The 15,100-nt window shown below is 42.6% G+C and overlaps 1 protein-coding gene across 1 annotated transcript in view; it reads left to right on the top strand.

Moving 5' to 3' along the window:
- Positions 1 to 15,100, top strand: part of MCM9 (minichromosome maintenance 9 homologous recombination repair factor) — a 69,742-nt gene that overhangs the window by 41,002 nt on the left and 13,640 nt on the right. The window contains exons 8-11 of the mRNA XM_075924050.2: positions 2,443 to 2,617; positions 7,139 to 7,341; positions 11,332 to 11,535; positions 12,990 to 13,072. Of these exons, the coding sequence (XP_075780165.2) occupies positions 2,443 to 2,617; positions 7,139 to 7,341; positions 11,332 to 11,535; positions 12,990 to 13,072 (665 nt within the window). The remainder of the gene's footprint in view (positions 1 to 2,442; positions 2,618 to 7,138; positions 7,342 to 11,331; positions 11,536 to 12,989; positions 13,073 to 15,100) is intronic.

The raw sequence follows: 15,100 nt of genomic DNA, 5'->3' as shown, positions 1-15,100 counted from the left end.
GCGCATGGGGAGCAGCTTTTAAGCCAGCTCCCCACACATACCAGGAGCCTGCATGTAACTGTGAAGGTTAGTGGATGAGCCCAGGTGATTATGCATTCACATCACTTCTAACTACATGGACGACAGAGCTTCTCCCATCGGTGCAAGTAATCCACCTCCCCAAGAATTGTTCTGTCAATGTAGCACAGGTCTACACCAGGAGTTCAGGAGGTCAGTATAGGAATGTCTTTGAGGGGTGGTGGATTTTTGACATCCTTGAGAGACATAGCTATACCAAAGTAAATTCCTTCTGTAGACCAGGACTTATACAATTAAAGTCTTTGATGTCAATGGCTCTCTTCACTTGACTTGAGAGTAGGCAAGAAATGGCTGTGGGATCCAATTTGTTATGTTTGAAGAGATGCTAGATAATGAGGTACAATGAGCTGGAACAGTCCTCAAGGTCCACATGGAAGGGGCCTCTTCATGAAGATCTCACTCTTTGCTCATGGAAGATGGGGCAATGACTCAGATAAGTGGCACCAGGCCCCTTCCCTCTAGCCTCTGGAGAGAGTAACTGGCAGGGTCATGGATCTGTGGCTGAGAAGGAGCCAAGATGAAAGACTGCGTGGAATGTCACTCACAATTCCCTGGGAAATCTACTCACAAATAAATACAGGTTCAGTTTGTATTAATTTCTGAATTGAGCCCTTGAGTGTAATGGAGTGTCTTATCTAAGGCAGTATTTCAGAGGATACTGCCTGCATGGAAAGTCTGAGCAATGCTGACAAGGAGCCTGTAGAGATCTGGAGAGCAGTGCTGGACGCAGAGATTCTGTGTCTTCAGCAGATCCCTGAGGGTTGCAGTGAGGTTTCCTCTCAGAGGCTCCCTCTTGTATGTTCTTCCAGAGCAGGGGACAATCTTGGTCTGTATTTACAAAGAAATTATACTGTCCTGAATATGATCTCGACTGTTTTTTATGCTTCTCACAGTGCTGGAATTTACTTCAGTTTTTATAACTGCTATTTAAACAGCCAGATGACATATTGTCTACATTGTACTGTGCTTAGTAGAGTGAAGCAAAGTCCAAGAGATCAGGGAGGATGAGACAAAATGAGAAAGATTCATCATGGCCAATCTCCCTAAAAAACATGTAGTGTGTCAGTAAAACAATTCTATGCTTATTAATTCTTCACTGCCTATTGGAAGTATGGAACTGCACTGACAAAAACTGCACCAGCCAAAGGGTTGGTGGTTCCTGGGCTCCATTAAGATCTTTGAACCCATTGCCGTTCTAGCAAGATGATCTTTGGATTGGATGTGGCCCTAGCATTCCATAACATCTTTAGGAGCTATGGAGTGTGGGGCATAGGACCATGTGTGATTCAAGCAGTAATGGAGTGTGGGGGGAAAGAGCTTGGGAGAAGGAAAGGGAGGAACTTGGCAGAAGATAAAAGAGGGATTAGGAGAGAAGAGGGGAGAAGGGGAGTTGCAGATGTTTAAGGATGGATGGCCATCCTAGTAGTTGTAGTTGCAATCTCAAATCCCCTCATATTACATAAATACCTACTGATAGCATTATCCTGAAGTTGTTAACTCCTCTTCAGAACTAAGTGTTATTAGAGAAAAGAACTGACTTGCTGGAGAAAGTGAAAATTGAATAGTCTTGATATGTAAACAAGAAATGCATCAGGCAGAAATTCAAACTCTTCAGGGTCTCAGTGCTGTGAGGCTTAATTACAGCACGTCACAATCAGCTGCGTCCATTTGCAGATGCAGTGGGGAACTTTTTCTTTGGTTTCAATACCCATGGATTCCTGCTCTCATGTTTCACTTAAATTGGACATTCAAATGAATCCAATAAACAAAGAGAAACTTTGTCAGACCTAGTTCACAGGTTTGTGGAAACAACAATCACTTCTGCTTCACGAACTGAGGAGTTGGTCTCTGTGGAAAGATATGTTAAAATGATTTATTTTGCAGCATTTGTTGAATGGTCTTTTTTTTTTTTTTTTTGATGCCTTAAGTGTTGATAGTGGATCAGTTGTGTTCCTGGCATAACTTTGCTAATAGCATTGAATTTGCACCAAAAATTAATTTGATACGACAGATTTAGTCCTCTCTCATTCTACTTCCTTTTGTAAATTTGTTCATATCGTAAAACCATCACCTTAAAATGTGGCATGCTTGGCAGATTTTCCTGCCATTACCTGGATTGTTATAGAGGGGATGTTGTACCAGCAGGTCTGAATTGAGGTACATTAGCAGAACTCTTTGGTGAAGCTTTTAACACCATATCTTGGGAGGTGCACCGTCCCCTTATTCCCCTGTCAAAATTTTAACTTCTAAATGGGGTGCTTTCTCTCCCTCTTCCTGGCACTAGCTAGTTTATTTCATCCCTCCCTTTCTTTCAAATGCACACATACTTTAAAAAAATATTAAATTGGAATGAACATTCTTCAGGTTTGACGGTAACTGCAGTAAAGGATTCTGGAGAATGGAATTTGGAAGCTGGTGCACTCGTGCTTGCAGATGGAGGTCTTTGTTGTATTGATGAGTTTAATAGCATCAAGGAACATGACAGAACCAGCATACATGAAGCAATGGAGCAACAAACCATCAGTGTAGCTAAGGCAGGGTAAGTGACATTTAAATGCATGTGATGAAATAACAAAATGTCTTTTCTCTCAATTCTGAAATATAAAAATAAATGTTAGATATAGGTTTCCCCCGACCAATTTACATATTTCTTTACTATACTATACAGTTTTGTTTTAAAATTTCAAGGGAGACTCCTTTGCGCCCCTGTCAAGTTTATTCCTGGTGGTGGATTTCTGATGACCACCTCTCTTTTGATTTAACCTGTGTCCAGGTTGGAGCTTACAGCTCAGTTCAGAGTTCTTTTCAGCATAACCGCAACTACCTACTGTGTATATAGGAGAAATAACCTCCGAAGTGTTGTGTGGGCACAGTTCTCTTGGGTCAAGTCTCACTTTACATTAATCTTATACAGACACAACTGCCCACAGCTAATATAATAAATATAGTGGAGAATAGATTCTTGTGTTTCTAGCCCAGACTGTTGACTTCCAAATGTGAGTCAAGGGTAAAATTAATGATTTCTGTCTAAGCCTGGAAACAGACTGAAAAATATCTGAGAGATAAGATGGGTGAGGCAGCATCTTTTATTGGTGGGAGAGACAACTTTTGAGCTATACAGAGCTCTTGTTCATCTCTGGGAAAGGTACTGAGAGTTGTAGCTAAATACAGGATCAAAGAGATAGCTTAGCGTAGGTAATTAGCATATATTCTAAGTACCCAACAAAGGTGAAATGGCCATCGGGTCAAAAAGGGGGCTAGTGGGTCACAGATTATTATAATAAGCTACCCCTCCCCAAAAAAGCTTCAAATCAGGAACAAACTGCCTCCATTCACTTAAAGTAGCCCTCTGAAACCCAATGAACTTAATTTCAATGCTGTTAACCATTTAACTGCATAAACCTATAGCTAACAACCTTATCACACAGTCCCGATCTTTTTTCTGTGGTTTCTGGGCTCCTTTGCCAAGCTGTGAGAGCCTTCAGTGTCTCTGACAACTTCTCATAGGTAGCTGTATATTTGTTGTCAGTACAAAAATCTGTAGCATAATGAACATTAAACTTCATAGTGGAGTAGAATAGAGTGAAATTCATTTTCAAAATACATAACCCCTTGGTACAGAGCATCTCATTTCCATATTTAATTCAATATGGGCAACTCCAACAAGGTATCCTGGCTGCTCCTCTTTGAGCAGGCTAGTGGAGGTCACCAATGCCTAAGACTTAAGGTGGGCTGGGGTTCCCTCTGCATCAGCACCTTGTGCCAAATTGGGCGTGGTCTGGAGTGAAGAGAGAACCTGGCTCACCAATGTTGCTTTTTTGGAGGGGAAGCAGAACACAGTCAGCCTAAACAATTGTACTCTTCAGAATGGTATTTAACTGAATCATAGAATCATAGAACACTAGAACGGGAAGGGACCTTGAGAGGTCTTCGAGTTCAGTCCCCTGCCCTCATGGCAGGTCCAGGCACCATCTAGATCAGGGGTCAGCAATGTATGGCACACAAGCCAATTTTGAGTGGCACAAGGCCCAGCCAGCGGGGCTCGGTGATGGGTGGCTTCTCCATGTGCCGCAACTGGAGCCACGTCTCAGTGAGGCTGGCCCTGCTGGAGCAGTCTCACCACAGTCCTGATTCCTGTTCCACAGTAGCTACACAGCCCAGCAGGAGGCATCGCATGGTGGAATGGGGCTGCTCCAGGAGCTGCCGCGTTGAGGCTGTCCCTGCTGTCGTAGCTGCACCACGGCCCCAGTTCCTGCCCTGTGGCAGACACACAGCCCAGCTGGAAGGGCTGTGGTAGGTGGCTACTTCGGGGGTGAGAGCTGCTTTGGGGGCGGCCGGGCCACGTGTTGGAGCAGGGCTGCTCTGGGGGGCAGGGCTGCTCCAGGGGTGGCTAGGCCACGTGGGGGAGTGGGGCGCCCCTGAGCTGGCTGCGGCGGCAGGCTAGAGCCAGCCTGAGGGGCAGCAGCCACAGGGAGGAGGGGGATCACTCTGGGGCATTGTTTTCCTGCTTCCTCCCCTCAGCTGCCTTCCAGCCCTTCTGCCACCTTTGCCTGGGAGTCCTGTCCCTGCTCCCTCCAGCCCGCCACTCTCCGCCAAGTTGTGCTGCCCCAATCCTGCAGCCTCAGCACTCCGTGCTCCACTCGCCTCCCTTTCTGCCTCGCAATGCCCCCAGCAGGTGAGCTAAACATGGCACTGAAGTTATGTCCAGACACCAGCACTGCTGCTGCTGGGCCCCCGCTAGAGGGTGAGTGGTGCCCAGGCTGCAGCTGCAGGGCTGGGCAGCAGCATGGGCAGCTGAGGGGAGAGGTAATGCATGGGGGGAGGGTCGGGTCCACCTGCCCCGAAGACACAGTGTTTAACCACCCTGACAATTAGGAAGTTTTTCCTAATGTCCAATCTGAACCTCCCAGGCTGTAGTTTAAGCCCATTGCTTCTTGTCCCACCATCAGAGGTCAAGGAGAACAATTTTTCTCCCTCCTCCTTGTAATACTCTTTTAGGTACTTGAAAACTGCTATCATGTCCCCTCTCAGTCTTCTCTTTTCTAAACTAAACAAGCCCAGTTCTTTCAGTCTTCCCTTATAGGTCATGTTTTCTAGATCTTTAACCGTTTTTGTTTCTCTTCTCTGGACCTTCTCCAATTTCTCCACATCTTTCTTGAAATATGGTACCCAGAACTGGACACAATACTCCAACTGAGGCCTAATCAGTGCATGCTGATACTGCAATGCATGCAGGGGACTGACCATGATGACTTCTAAAAGTCCTTTCCAGTTCTGTGATTCTACACAAGTTTGCTCCCAGCACGCAAAGCCTCAGTTGTTTGCTTTTAATCCAATGACCTAACATTGAAACCATTTTCAACTTTTTTCTCATATTTATCTTTTTATACTGTTTTTGTTTGAGCAATTTTAAGGAAGCAGGACCATACAATATTCCCAAAATGACGTGTATCCACTCATGAGGATGTTGCTTACAAAAAAATGTTCAAGGCTGTGTGCCTCTTGTCCTGAGGACCTGTTCCAGCCATATGAATGGGAACTTCCATATACTTCAATCATACTAATGTCTTAGACTTGGTATGGTTTCATTCAATCAGTGCTGTAAAACAGAGCCATGTTTTAACTGTATCCTCTGAGACCATTGATTTTATGTTATCAATGGGAATATAGTCCTGGGCACCACATTTCAAGAAAGTTGGGGACAAATTGGGGAACTCCAGAGAAGAGCAACAAAAATTATTAAAGATTTTTAAAAAACATAACTTATGAGGACTTATGAGGGAAGATTGAAAGAATTAGGTTTGTTTAATTTGGAAAAGAGAAGACTGAGAGGAGACAGTATAACAGTTTTCAAATATCTAAAAGATTGCTACAAGGAAGGTGAGGAATTATCTTCTAGATCTCTGATGACAGGACATAAAGCAATGGGTTTAAATTGCAGCAATGGAGATTTAGGTTGGACATTAGGAAAAACTGCCTCGGGGTGGTTAAGCACTGGAATAAATTGACTAGAGAGGTCATAGAATCTTCATCAGAGGAGATTTTTGAGAGCAGGTTAGAGAAATACCTGTCAGGGATGATCTAGATGGTGCTTGATCCTGCCATGCATGCAGGGGCCTGGACTTGATGACTTCTAGAAGTCCTTTCCAGTTCTGTGATTCTGTAGAATGCTGGTTTGTTCCCAGCACACAAAACCTCGGTCACTTGCTCTTAAAAGGACTGTATTTACTTAGAAATTTTTAAATAATTGTAACATGTCATAAACAAGTTAATGTTGCATTGTTCATTTAATTTATCTTTGTATCAGTTGGGAGCCAATGCTCTTTTCTTATAGTATGTACTGTAAAAAGCTAATATTATTGGCTCTATTTCCATTCATGTTCTGGACATGAAGTAGCAGCTACCCTGGAGCCAACTGGAAATACCCCAGTGCTAAACCAAATTTAAAATAACTCTTCTATTGCCTCTTTGAGAGGTTTGTGTTGTGACTACAGAGACAAAAAGTGTCCTACTGTAACTAAATACAGGCACCAAGACAAAGTGATTCAAAAAGAAAATATCTGTTCCGCTATAAAAAAAAAAAAGGAAAATGTTTAGCCATTGGAGCATCATTATAGAAAAAATAAAGAAAAAGAAAAATATTTTTTTCTTTTAACTCTGAATTGTGATATCTGAAGCACTAGCGATTATTTTTGAAAAGTCATGGAAGATGGGTGAGATTCTAGAGGACCGGAAAAGGGCAAATATAATGCCCATATGTAACAAGGGGACTAGGGACAACAGACAGACAGGAAATTACAGAACAGGCATCTTAACTTTGGTACCCAGAAAGATAATAGAACAAATAATTACGCAAATAATTTGCAGACACCTAGAAGATAATGTGATATGTTACAGTCATCATGGATTTGTCAAGAACAAATCATGTCAAATCAATGATTCTCTGATTTCTGCGAATGTTGCTATGTAAACATAAAATATGATAATTTCTGAGTAAAATAAAAATTATTTCCTATATCCAATAACACAAAATATTGGTGTACATCATCTTTGTCTGTAGCTTAGTGTGCAAGCTGAATGCAAGAACTACTATATTGGCAGCAACAAATCCAAAAGGCCAGTATGACCCTAATGAATCAGTCTCCGTGAACATAGCCCTTGGCAGTCCTCTACTGAGCAGATTTGACCTAATCTTAGTATTGCTAGATACGAGAAATGAAGACTGGGATCGCATAATTTCTTCTTTCATATTGGAAAACAAAGGTAAGAATAGACTCTTTGTATGTATAGAGAACTTCTTCTCTGCACTGATCTTTCCCAAATGTTCTGCAGCCCAGTTTTAGAGAGACCAGTTGCATGACTAAAAGGTAGTTCGGTTTATTTTCATTTTATCCATGATTTTTGTTGAGACTTTTGTGCCCAGTGAACATTGTGGTGATTGTGATGTGGTTTCCTGTCCAGTAGACCACCAATCCCTGTCACTTACTAAACACCTGTCAGATGATGAACACTTTCAATCAGCTTCACTCCACGCCTTCCATTTCTACTCTCTCCTCTTCTGCTTTGTCTCTCACTCTCTGTCCCCTTTCCATTTAGCTGATCCCTTGCTAGGTACAGCGAAAGCTTTGTTATCAGAACACTTTGTTAACTGGCATTGCCCCTAGCCACTTTTGTGTCTTTGGGAGAATGTACCCGACTCCCACCTGTCCAGCCAACCATTGTGGGGCTTCTGACAGTTGGCACTTCCAGGTGACATCATCAGCAGGCGCTTCCTTCCCCCTCAGCCTGACTCAAGCCGCTGTGAGCCAGATTTGCTGGTAGGGAGCAGGAGGCAGAGTGATAAGCTTTGTTATCCAGCTGTTGAGGCTGTTTCCCACTCTGGCACAATGAATGCAGAAGTTGGGGGCCCTCAAGAGCACTCCAAAACCTTGCCTCTATAGGCTCTGGTACAAAAACTCCCCCCACAAAATCCTAATACCCAGATTTTGGGGGACCCGCTGCCACCATCAAGTGCTTTTGAACTCCAAAATAAAACAAACAAAGAGGGGTGGACACTTAAAACCAACCCCAGGGATACCCCAAGCTCTTTTTCCCCAAAAGAGCTTGAAAAAGAAAAGAGAAAAACAAGCTGCAGTCTCTGGTAGCTGCTCCCTCAGTCAGAGGCATTCAGATACACACAGACAGACCTTCCAGGATACAAAAATCAACCAATACTGGTTAATTAGAAAAAAGAAACAATCTTTTATTATCAAAACAAAACTATAGTTACAAGCATAGTAAATTGGCTAGATGGAAAGAGCCATCATTTGATATAGATACTCAGGGAAAACGCCTGGGCTGAAAGACTTAGTTACAAAAGAAAAAAAACCAATTAGCAAGCTCAGACATTATTTCCAAACCCCCAAACAAGGAAAACAATAAACCCTGATGGACTATCTAAACTTTTCCCTACTTACACATTTTAAGAAGTCCGTTCTGGGAGAGAGAAGTGTCTCCCATCTCCCTCAATAACTGTGAGAAACTGCTCTGAATCTCAGACAAAGAAGAGAGAGAGAGAGAAAAACCCCTCTCTTCCAGTTTGAAATTCCTAACGGCATTGTTATTAGCAGACTGCCCGAACCCCCCCCCCAATTGACACCTTTGCTAGGTACTTGAGTTAACTCGTTAGCCACTGGGTGCAGGTCAGCACTCCTGATTATGACACCAGCACATTCAATTTGCCGGCAGCCTCCATTCCCCATGTGTGCTGGATAACAAAGCTTTCACTGTAACATCTCTCTCTCTCTATAAAAAATATTCTATGGGACAACAGAGTGACATCATCACATCATCTGTGTCCCGCCACCCACCTCTGCCTCCATTCCCAGTCACGTGGCCTCCTACCTCTCTGGTGCTGCGGGGAGGTGGGAGCTGCATGGCGTCCGCCATTCCCTCTTCGCCGCGCATCCTCCTCCCATCTCTGCCAGTGAGTGGGATAGGGATGGGGGTTCATGAGCAGGAGGGGCTGAGGATGCAATCTGGCCAGGAGTGAGTGTGCAGGAGCAGGCTGGTGGTAGGTTCTGGGGCCAAGGGGAGGGTGCAGGAGCAGGCTGGTGATAGGCTGTAGCGGCCAGAGTGGGGGGGGGGGTGACCAGAGCAGCCAGAGGTGGGGGTTGGCAAGCATACCAGTAGGGGGGGGGGGAATTGGCAAGCATACCAGACTGGGGTGCCGGGTTGGCGTGCAGAGCAGCCAGAGGGGGGGTTGGCATGTGTGGCGGCCAGGGGGATGAGGGTTGGTGAACTCTTGTACCCTTCCTCACTCCTGCACACACACACCCTGGCCAGACACCTAATCCCCTCCCTTGCTCCTGCACCTCCCCCCCGCCAGACATCCCACCAATAGCCTTCTCCTGCACCATCCCTCCTAGCCAGATTCTGCACCATCCCTTGCTCCTTCCCCCTCCCATTGGCCAGACAGTCTACTCCCAGCCTGCTCCTGCTCCCTACCTCCCACCCAGACCTCGCACCCTCACCCCTTCTGCACCTCACCTACTGCCCAGATCCTGCTCCCCCATCCCTATCCCACTCACTGGCACCTCTAACCTGCACACTGAACCCCTCATTTTTAGCCCCAGCCCAGAAGAGTTAATCTGGCCAGAGGCCTCGAAGCTCAGTCCTCCCTGCCTCTCCCCTCACCATGGGGCTGGAGCACCAGGGGGTGAAGGTTGGGGGGTTAAGGAGGGACAGTTTTTTCCTTCTCACTTGTGTGGTCCTCGACTGATTTTTTTCGGTGGATCAGTGGCCGTTCACCCAAAAAAAGTTCCCCATCCCTGCCATTAATAAAGGCAATCTTGAAACCTTTTTTGTTGGACATAATATTTTACTTTATTTAAAATGAAGCGTGGCTAACAAGACCCCAGTTGGGGCCTAGCCCCCTTCCAGCCGTGGTATGGGTAAGAGGGGAGGCCACAATCTGGCTGTGGCAGACAGAGGGGGGTTGGCAAGCATAGCGATCAGGGGGTGCAGCCCCATAGTATTCTATAAAGTGAAAGCGGAACTTACATTACATTTGCTGCCCTGATACTGTTCACTCAGCTTGTATGTTGCTCCTCTTCCTCTACCTTCTTTTATCTGTTTTGACAATATTGTTTCCTTGTACTCTGCCATACATCTGTACCCATAGGCTGTGTCTCTTGTCTCATACTTAGATTGTAATCACTTTGAGGCAAAGACTGTCTTTTTGTTCTGGGTTTGTACAGCGCCTTGCATGGGGAGATCCTGGTCTATGACTGGAGTTCTGAGGTGCTACAGTAAACATTATAATAAAAAAAACATGAGGTTAAAACTTCTTGCCCCCTCCCCTCCCTTGCACGGCTGTACAAAGACTGTCTCAAATCTGGCACGTAGTGATTGGCCCTATGAAATATGAAAAATAGCTAGAGGAGATAACCATATATTTATGTGGCACCTTTCATCTCAAAGAATGCCAGGGTGTTTACAAACTGAACAAGTTGACACACACAGAGTCTGATCTTGCTCCCATTTAAACTGATGGGAGCTTTGCTGTCGACTTTACTAGGTGCGGGATAGGATGTTAGAACTTAGGGTGAAATAGCAATGTTACAAAACAGTTCAGGACAAGAAATACAGAAGAACATCATACACAGTTTAAACAATGGGGAAATTAGATATGTAGTATAAGCATAGATCATGGTGGACATGAGTAAGCTTGCATGTAGTTTGATCTAAGTGCAAGGTAAAACTATAAATGAGGATGTGACAGGGCTGTGAGGATGTGAGGTGGTGCTTTTGGGTAGATAAGTGAGAATACCTTGGACTGATACTCTTGAAATGTAGTTAAAGTGAGAACATCAGCAACTGGTCCTTGCACAATCTGCAAAGCAGTTGGGTTTTACATGAACTGTATGATGTCCAAATCAATTCAATTGATATTGATATTAGAAGCTAGGAATTGGAACCTGAGAGACACTGGAATCAAACTAAGGTTTTGGATCCCAGAGAATTCTTGGTATCCTCCCAGAATTGGACAAGGTTTTGTGGATAAGCTGAGTAGAAAGGGTCTTAGGGGAATCTCAACAGGTAAAATGTAATAACCCCTCTGGAGAGCGGCCAATGCATAGATGAGCCCAAAATGTAATAAAATGTTGTAAAACTCCCATTTTATATTCATTCACCTATTTAACAGGAATCTTTTGGAAAGTGTTTTATCTGTGTCATTGTTTTGAACTTACTGACTGTGCACTTGTTATGCAGGGTGTCCAAGCAAATCAGAAAACCTTTGGAGCATGGAAAAGATGAAAACCTACTTTTCTCTTATAAAGAACCTACAGCCAAAATTGTCTGATGAGAGCAACCTGATTCTTGTCCGTTATTACCAGATGCAACGGCAGAGTGACTGCAGAAATGCTGCCAGAACTACCATTCGCTTATTAGAAAGTTTGATTCGTTTAGCAGAAGGTGAGCTGGTATTGCTCGAGTCCTTAACACAAATAAGTTTTGTTTTTCTTCATTTACATTATTGCTCTGGGGTGGGGCTAGAGAGGAGGAGTTCAGTATATAGGCTGTCTTGGGAGAGAGGACAACTCCAGTCCTCTCTTACCACAGCAGCTTGAGGCCAGGTCAGAAGCACCTGTCCATGGCTGCTACAGCTCCAGCGGGCACAACTGGGGAAGAGGTGCATGTCCACTGGCCAGGGGGACAGACACACACACAGACAAACTTTCTGAAATACATAGTAGAATATCTGTCCCTTTTTCAACCCTCACCAGCTCAGTGGGATTATAGCTGTCCCAGTCCCCATCTCTGGCCCCTTGCTTCCCCCCTCCTTTCCCCCCGTGGTCATTCCACAGTATAACTCCCTCCTACCAGATCTCTCCTTTTCCATTTATGAGAAACAATCAAATTCCAGGCACATTCCATTGTCTTGACACAACTTTACCTTGTTTTAAGTTATGATAAAAGGAAAGTGCATACCACATTTGGTGGTCCTAGCTCTTACTGATTAGAAACAAATGGACTCCGAGACAGACAAACAGACATTTCTAAAATATATAGTAAGATTTGTTCCTATTTGAATTTATAGTTGTGTGTGGATGTTGGGGAAGAGAGTTGGTTTGGTTTTGTAAACTTTCCTAATATATAAAGCCTTCATCTTGCAGATACTTTTACACTAGTCACTTTTTTACATAAGTACGCATTCACATGACTGGGGCATTAACTAACACTTTATATTTTCTAAATATAATACAAAAGTACTATTTTTCTTGCATAAAAAAATGCCCAACACCATAATTACACAACCAACCAGAATAGCATAATATGGTGAATTATCTGTATTATATCCATTCATAAAATTAATTCTATTTTGGGTAATGGTGGTTTTAGCAGGGGAAAAAACATGGGAAAATATGTTTAAATAACATTAAGATTGTGGTACGGACTAACAAAAGAAAGGAAATGCAAAGTGTGGGCAATTCTTTAAATCATGCCTTTTCTCACCCAGAATGAAAGATTATCTTTAATTTTGAATTTCCTTCTATTTGTTAGTTTGTGTTGCTATTAATGCATCTGGATAGATAAATATTATTTTATATCACGTTTATCATCATCATAGTATTTGAACAGTTGTTTTAATGTAGCCTTCTGCATTTCTTTCTTCCAATTCCTTCAAACTGTCATTGTGTCTCTAATCCAGAAGACACACCTCATTTCTAATTAGAGAAGTTAAGTTTTCCCAATTCTGTAGATGTTTATTACAGCGAAGTCAATGGGACTGTTTTTATGTCTCAAGTTAAGCACATGCATAAGTATTTGCTGAATCAGACCTAAATTGTTGGCCTCTGCTTGTAATACAAACAAATACTTTTTAACTTTAATAACATTTGTTTTTAACACTCATTTATTTTTGCTAGCCCATGCTCGATTAATGTTTAGAGACACTGTCACTTTGGAAGATGCTATAACAGTGGTCTCAGTGATGGAATCTTCTATGCAGGTAAGCTTTCTTATAAAAAGTAATACTCCTACAATCCTATGCTATATGTTTCAATCTATTTAAGGAGACTATTATGTATTACACCTGAATCTATGTCCCTGGAAAACAATCCATTTTAATAGTCAGACACTGAAATATAACTGAGTTGAGAAACTGGGTTATAGTAGATGAATTGATTAATGACACTTGTATTTTTCAGTTAGACATTGGCTATTATATGTTAGAGCCAGACAAAAAATTGGAATAGTTTTAGAAAGATTAACAGGTGCCAGAGTAGTGTAGAGAGACTTGATGTAAATGAGAATCAGGCCCAGAATATATAGCCGTCATCCATAGTTTGTTGCTGCAAAATTGTAACTATGATGCTTTTCTTGAATAGTTCCTTGGGAGAATGGGGTAATGCATCAGGCAGTATTTTAAGTATGTGCTTAGGCTCTCTGTGTTCATATTTGGGGCTTGCCTCAACTTCCATTTGGTCCTACTGTCACATCTTTGCCACCCAATCTCTCGATCAATTTGGAGTACCTCATCGTTTTTGTTTGAAGTCAATCCCTGGGAAGAGTTGTTCTAAGGAACCAGGTTCTCCCAGAGAATTGGCATTTCCTGCCATTTTGTTACTCTGTAGCCTTCCATGGTTTCTTTGTTTGTTGTAAGGGATTTTCAGAGGCAACACACCTTTTGAACTTTTGTTTGTTCTATTCTGTTGTTCTATTGTGTGGTGGAAAGTATCCAAACAGTAGACATCTTAGCTCATTCATCTGTTTTGATTTCTCCTTTTTACTGAAGACACCCCACCTTACACAGAGTAGTGCAATTCATATGAGGAAGTATAGTAACAGCACAGGAGTTGGTTTCAAAATCCCTGTGATGACCCTACAAGATTGATTGAGTTCAATACAAATTTTGTGTGCATGGCTCAAGAAAACCATTCTGATGAACAGTATTCCTCAGTTGAATGACAGACCGAGGCTGATTGCTTGGAGTGTTTTGGGGTCTCACCTACCTATTTTGTGTTGGCCAGTTTTTGGAGTGCACAACTCCAGGAGTATACTTTTTTTTCAGCTTCTTTACATGTTCTTTGAATGTCAGCATTCAGTCTTTTGTGACCCAACATACACCAGATGTTCATAAGTCTCAAGGATTATACCATCCCACATTATCTGGAAAATTCATTTGTCCTGATTGTATTGCAGGTGGAAGGCACACACTTGTGTCTTGCTAGAGTTGGCATTTAGGAACTATGTGCAATAGTACTTTCCAAGTACATTCAGGGAGCCTGTTAAAATGCACTGAGTATCCACAAATCTTTCCAGTTGAGTGGCAATTCAAGGATTATGTGCATAAATGAATATTTGCACACAAGGAGATTCCGTTTGGTCATTTGTGTAGACACAAAACAGCAAAGGTGATAGCACTGAACCATGGGGCAATCTGTTCTGCTGAATACATCTTCATCACTTCTTACCACCCATCTCCTCAAAGAAACATTGATTTTCAAGCAAGGAAGAGATGATGTGGAGCCTCTTGCTAGGTCTCAAAATTCTTTTCTATTTCAGAAGTGTGTGATGGTTCATAGTGTTTAGTTTGCCTAGGAGATGAATAAAAAGAGAACATGATAAAATTATGCAAAATAACGAATAGGATAGAGAACATAACTGGGCATTCCTATTTATCAATTTCTCATCATAGAAAACCAAGGGGACATTCAATTAAAATGAAAGGTAACAGACTAAAAACCAGTTAATGGAAATATTTTAACACAATATATAACTAGCCTCCAGAACTTATTGTCAAATGATATGACACAGGCCAAGAGCTTTGTAGCTATTTTAAAAATAGAAATTAAGTTGGACAATTAGACTATCCAGTATTATACTAGATAGGATATTTGTTAAAGGGATAAGAATCTTTAGGTTTAAAGGCATAATACAACCACTAGGAAGAAACATGAGCAGTTTGTCCCTAAAATGTCCATGGGGTTTTTAGCAGCTTCATCTGAAGTATGTAGTACTGACTCCATGAGACTGC

Source organism: Pelodiscus sinensis, chromosome 3, assembly GCF_052426305.1.
Source record: "Pelodiscus sinensis isolate ZL-2025 chromosome 3, ASM5242630v1, whole genome shotgun sequence".
NCBI lineage: Eukaryota > Metazoa > Chordata > Testudines > Trionychidae > Pelodiscus > Pelodiscus sinensis.
This window is presented reverse-complemented; position numbering and strand designations above follow the sequence as displayed.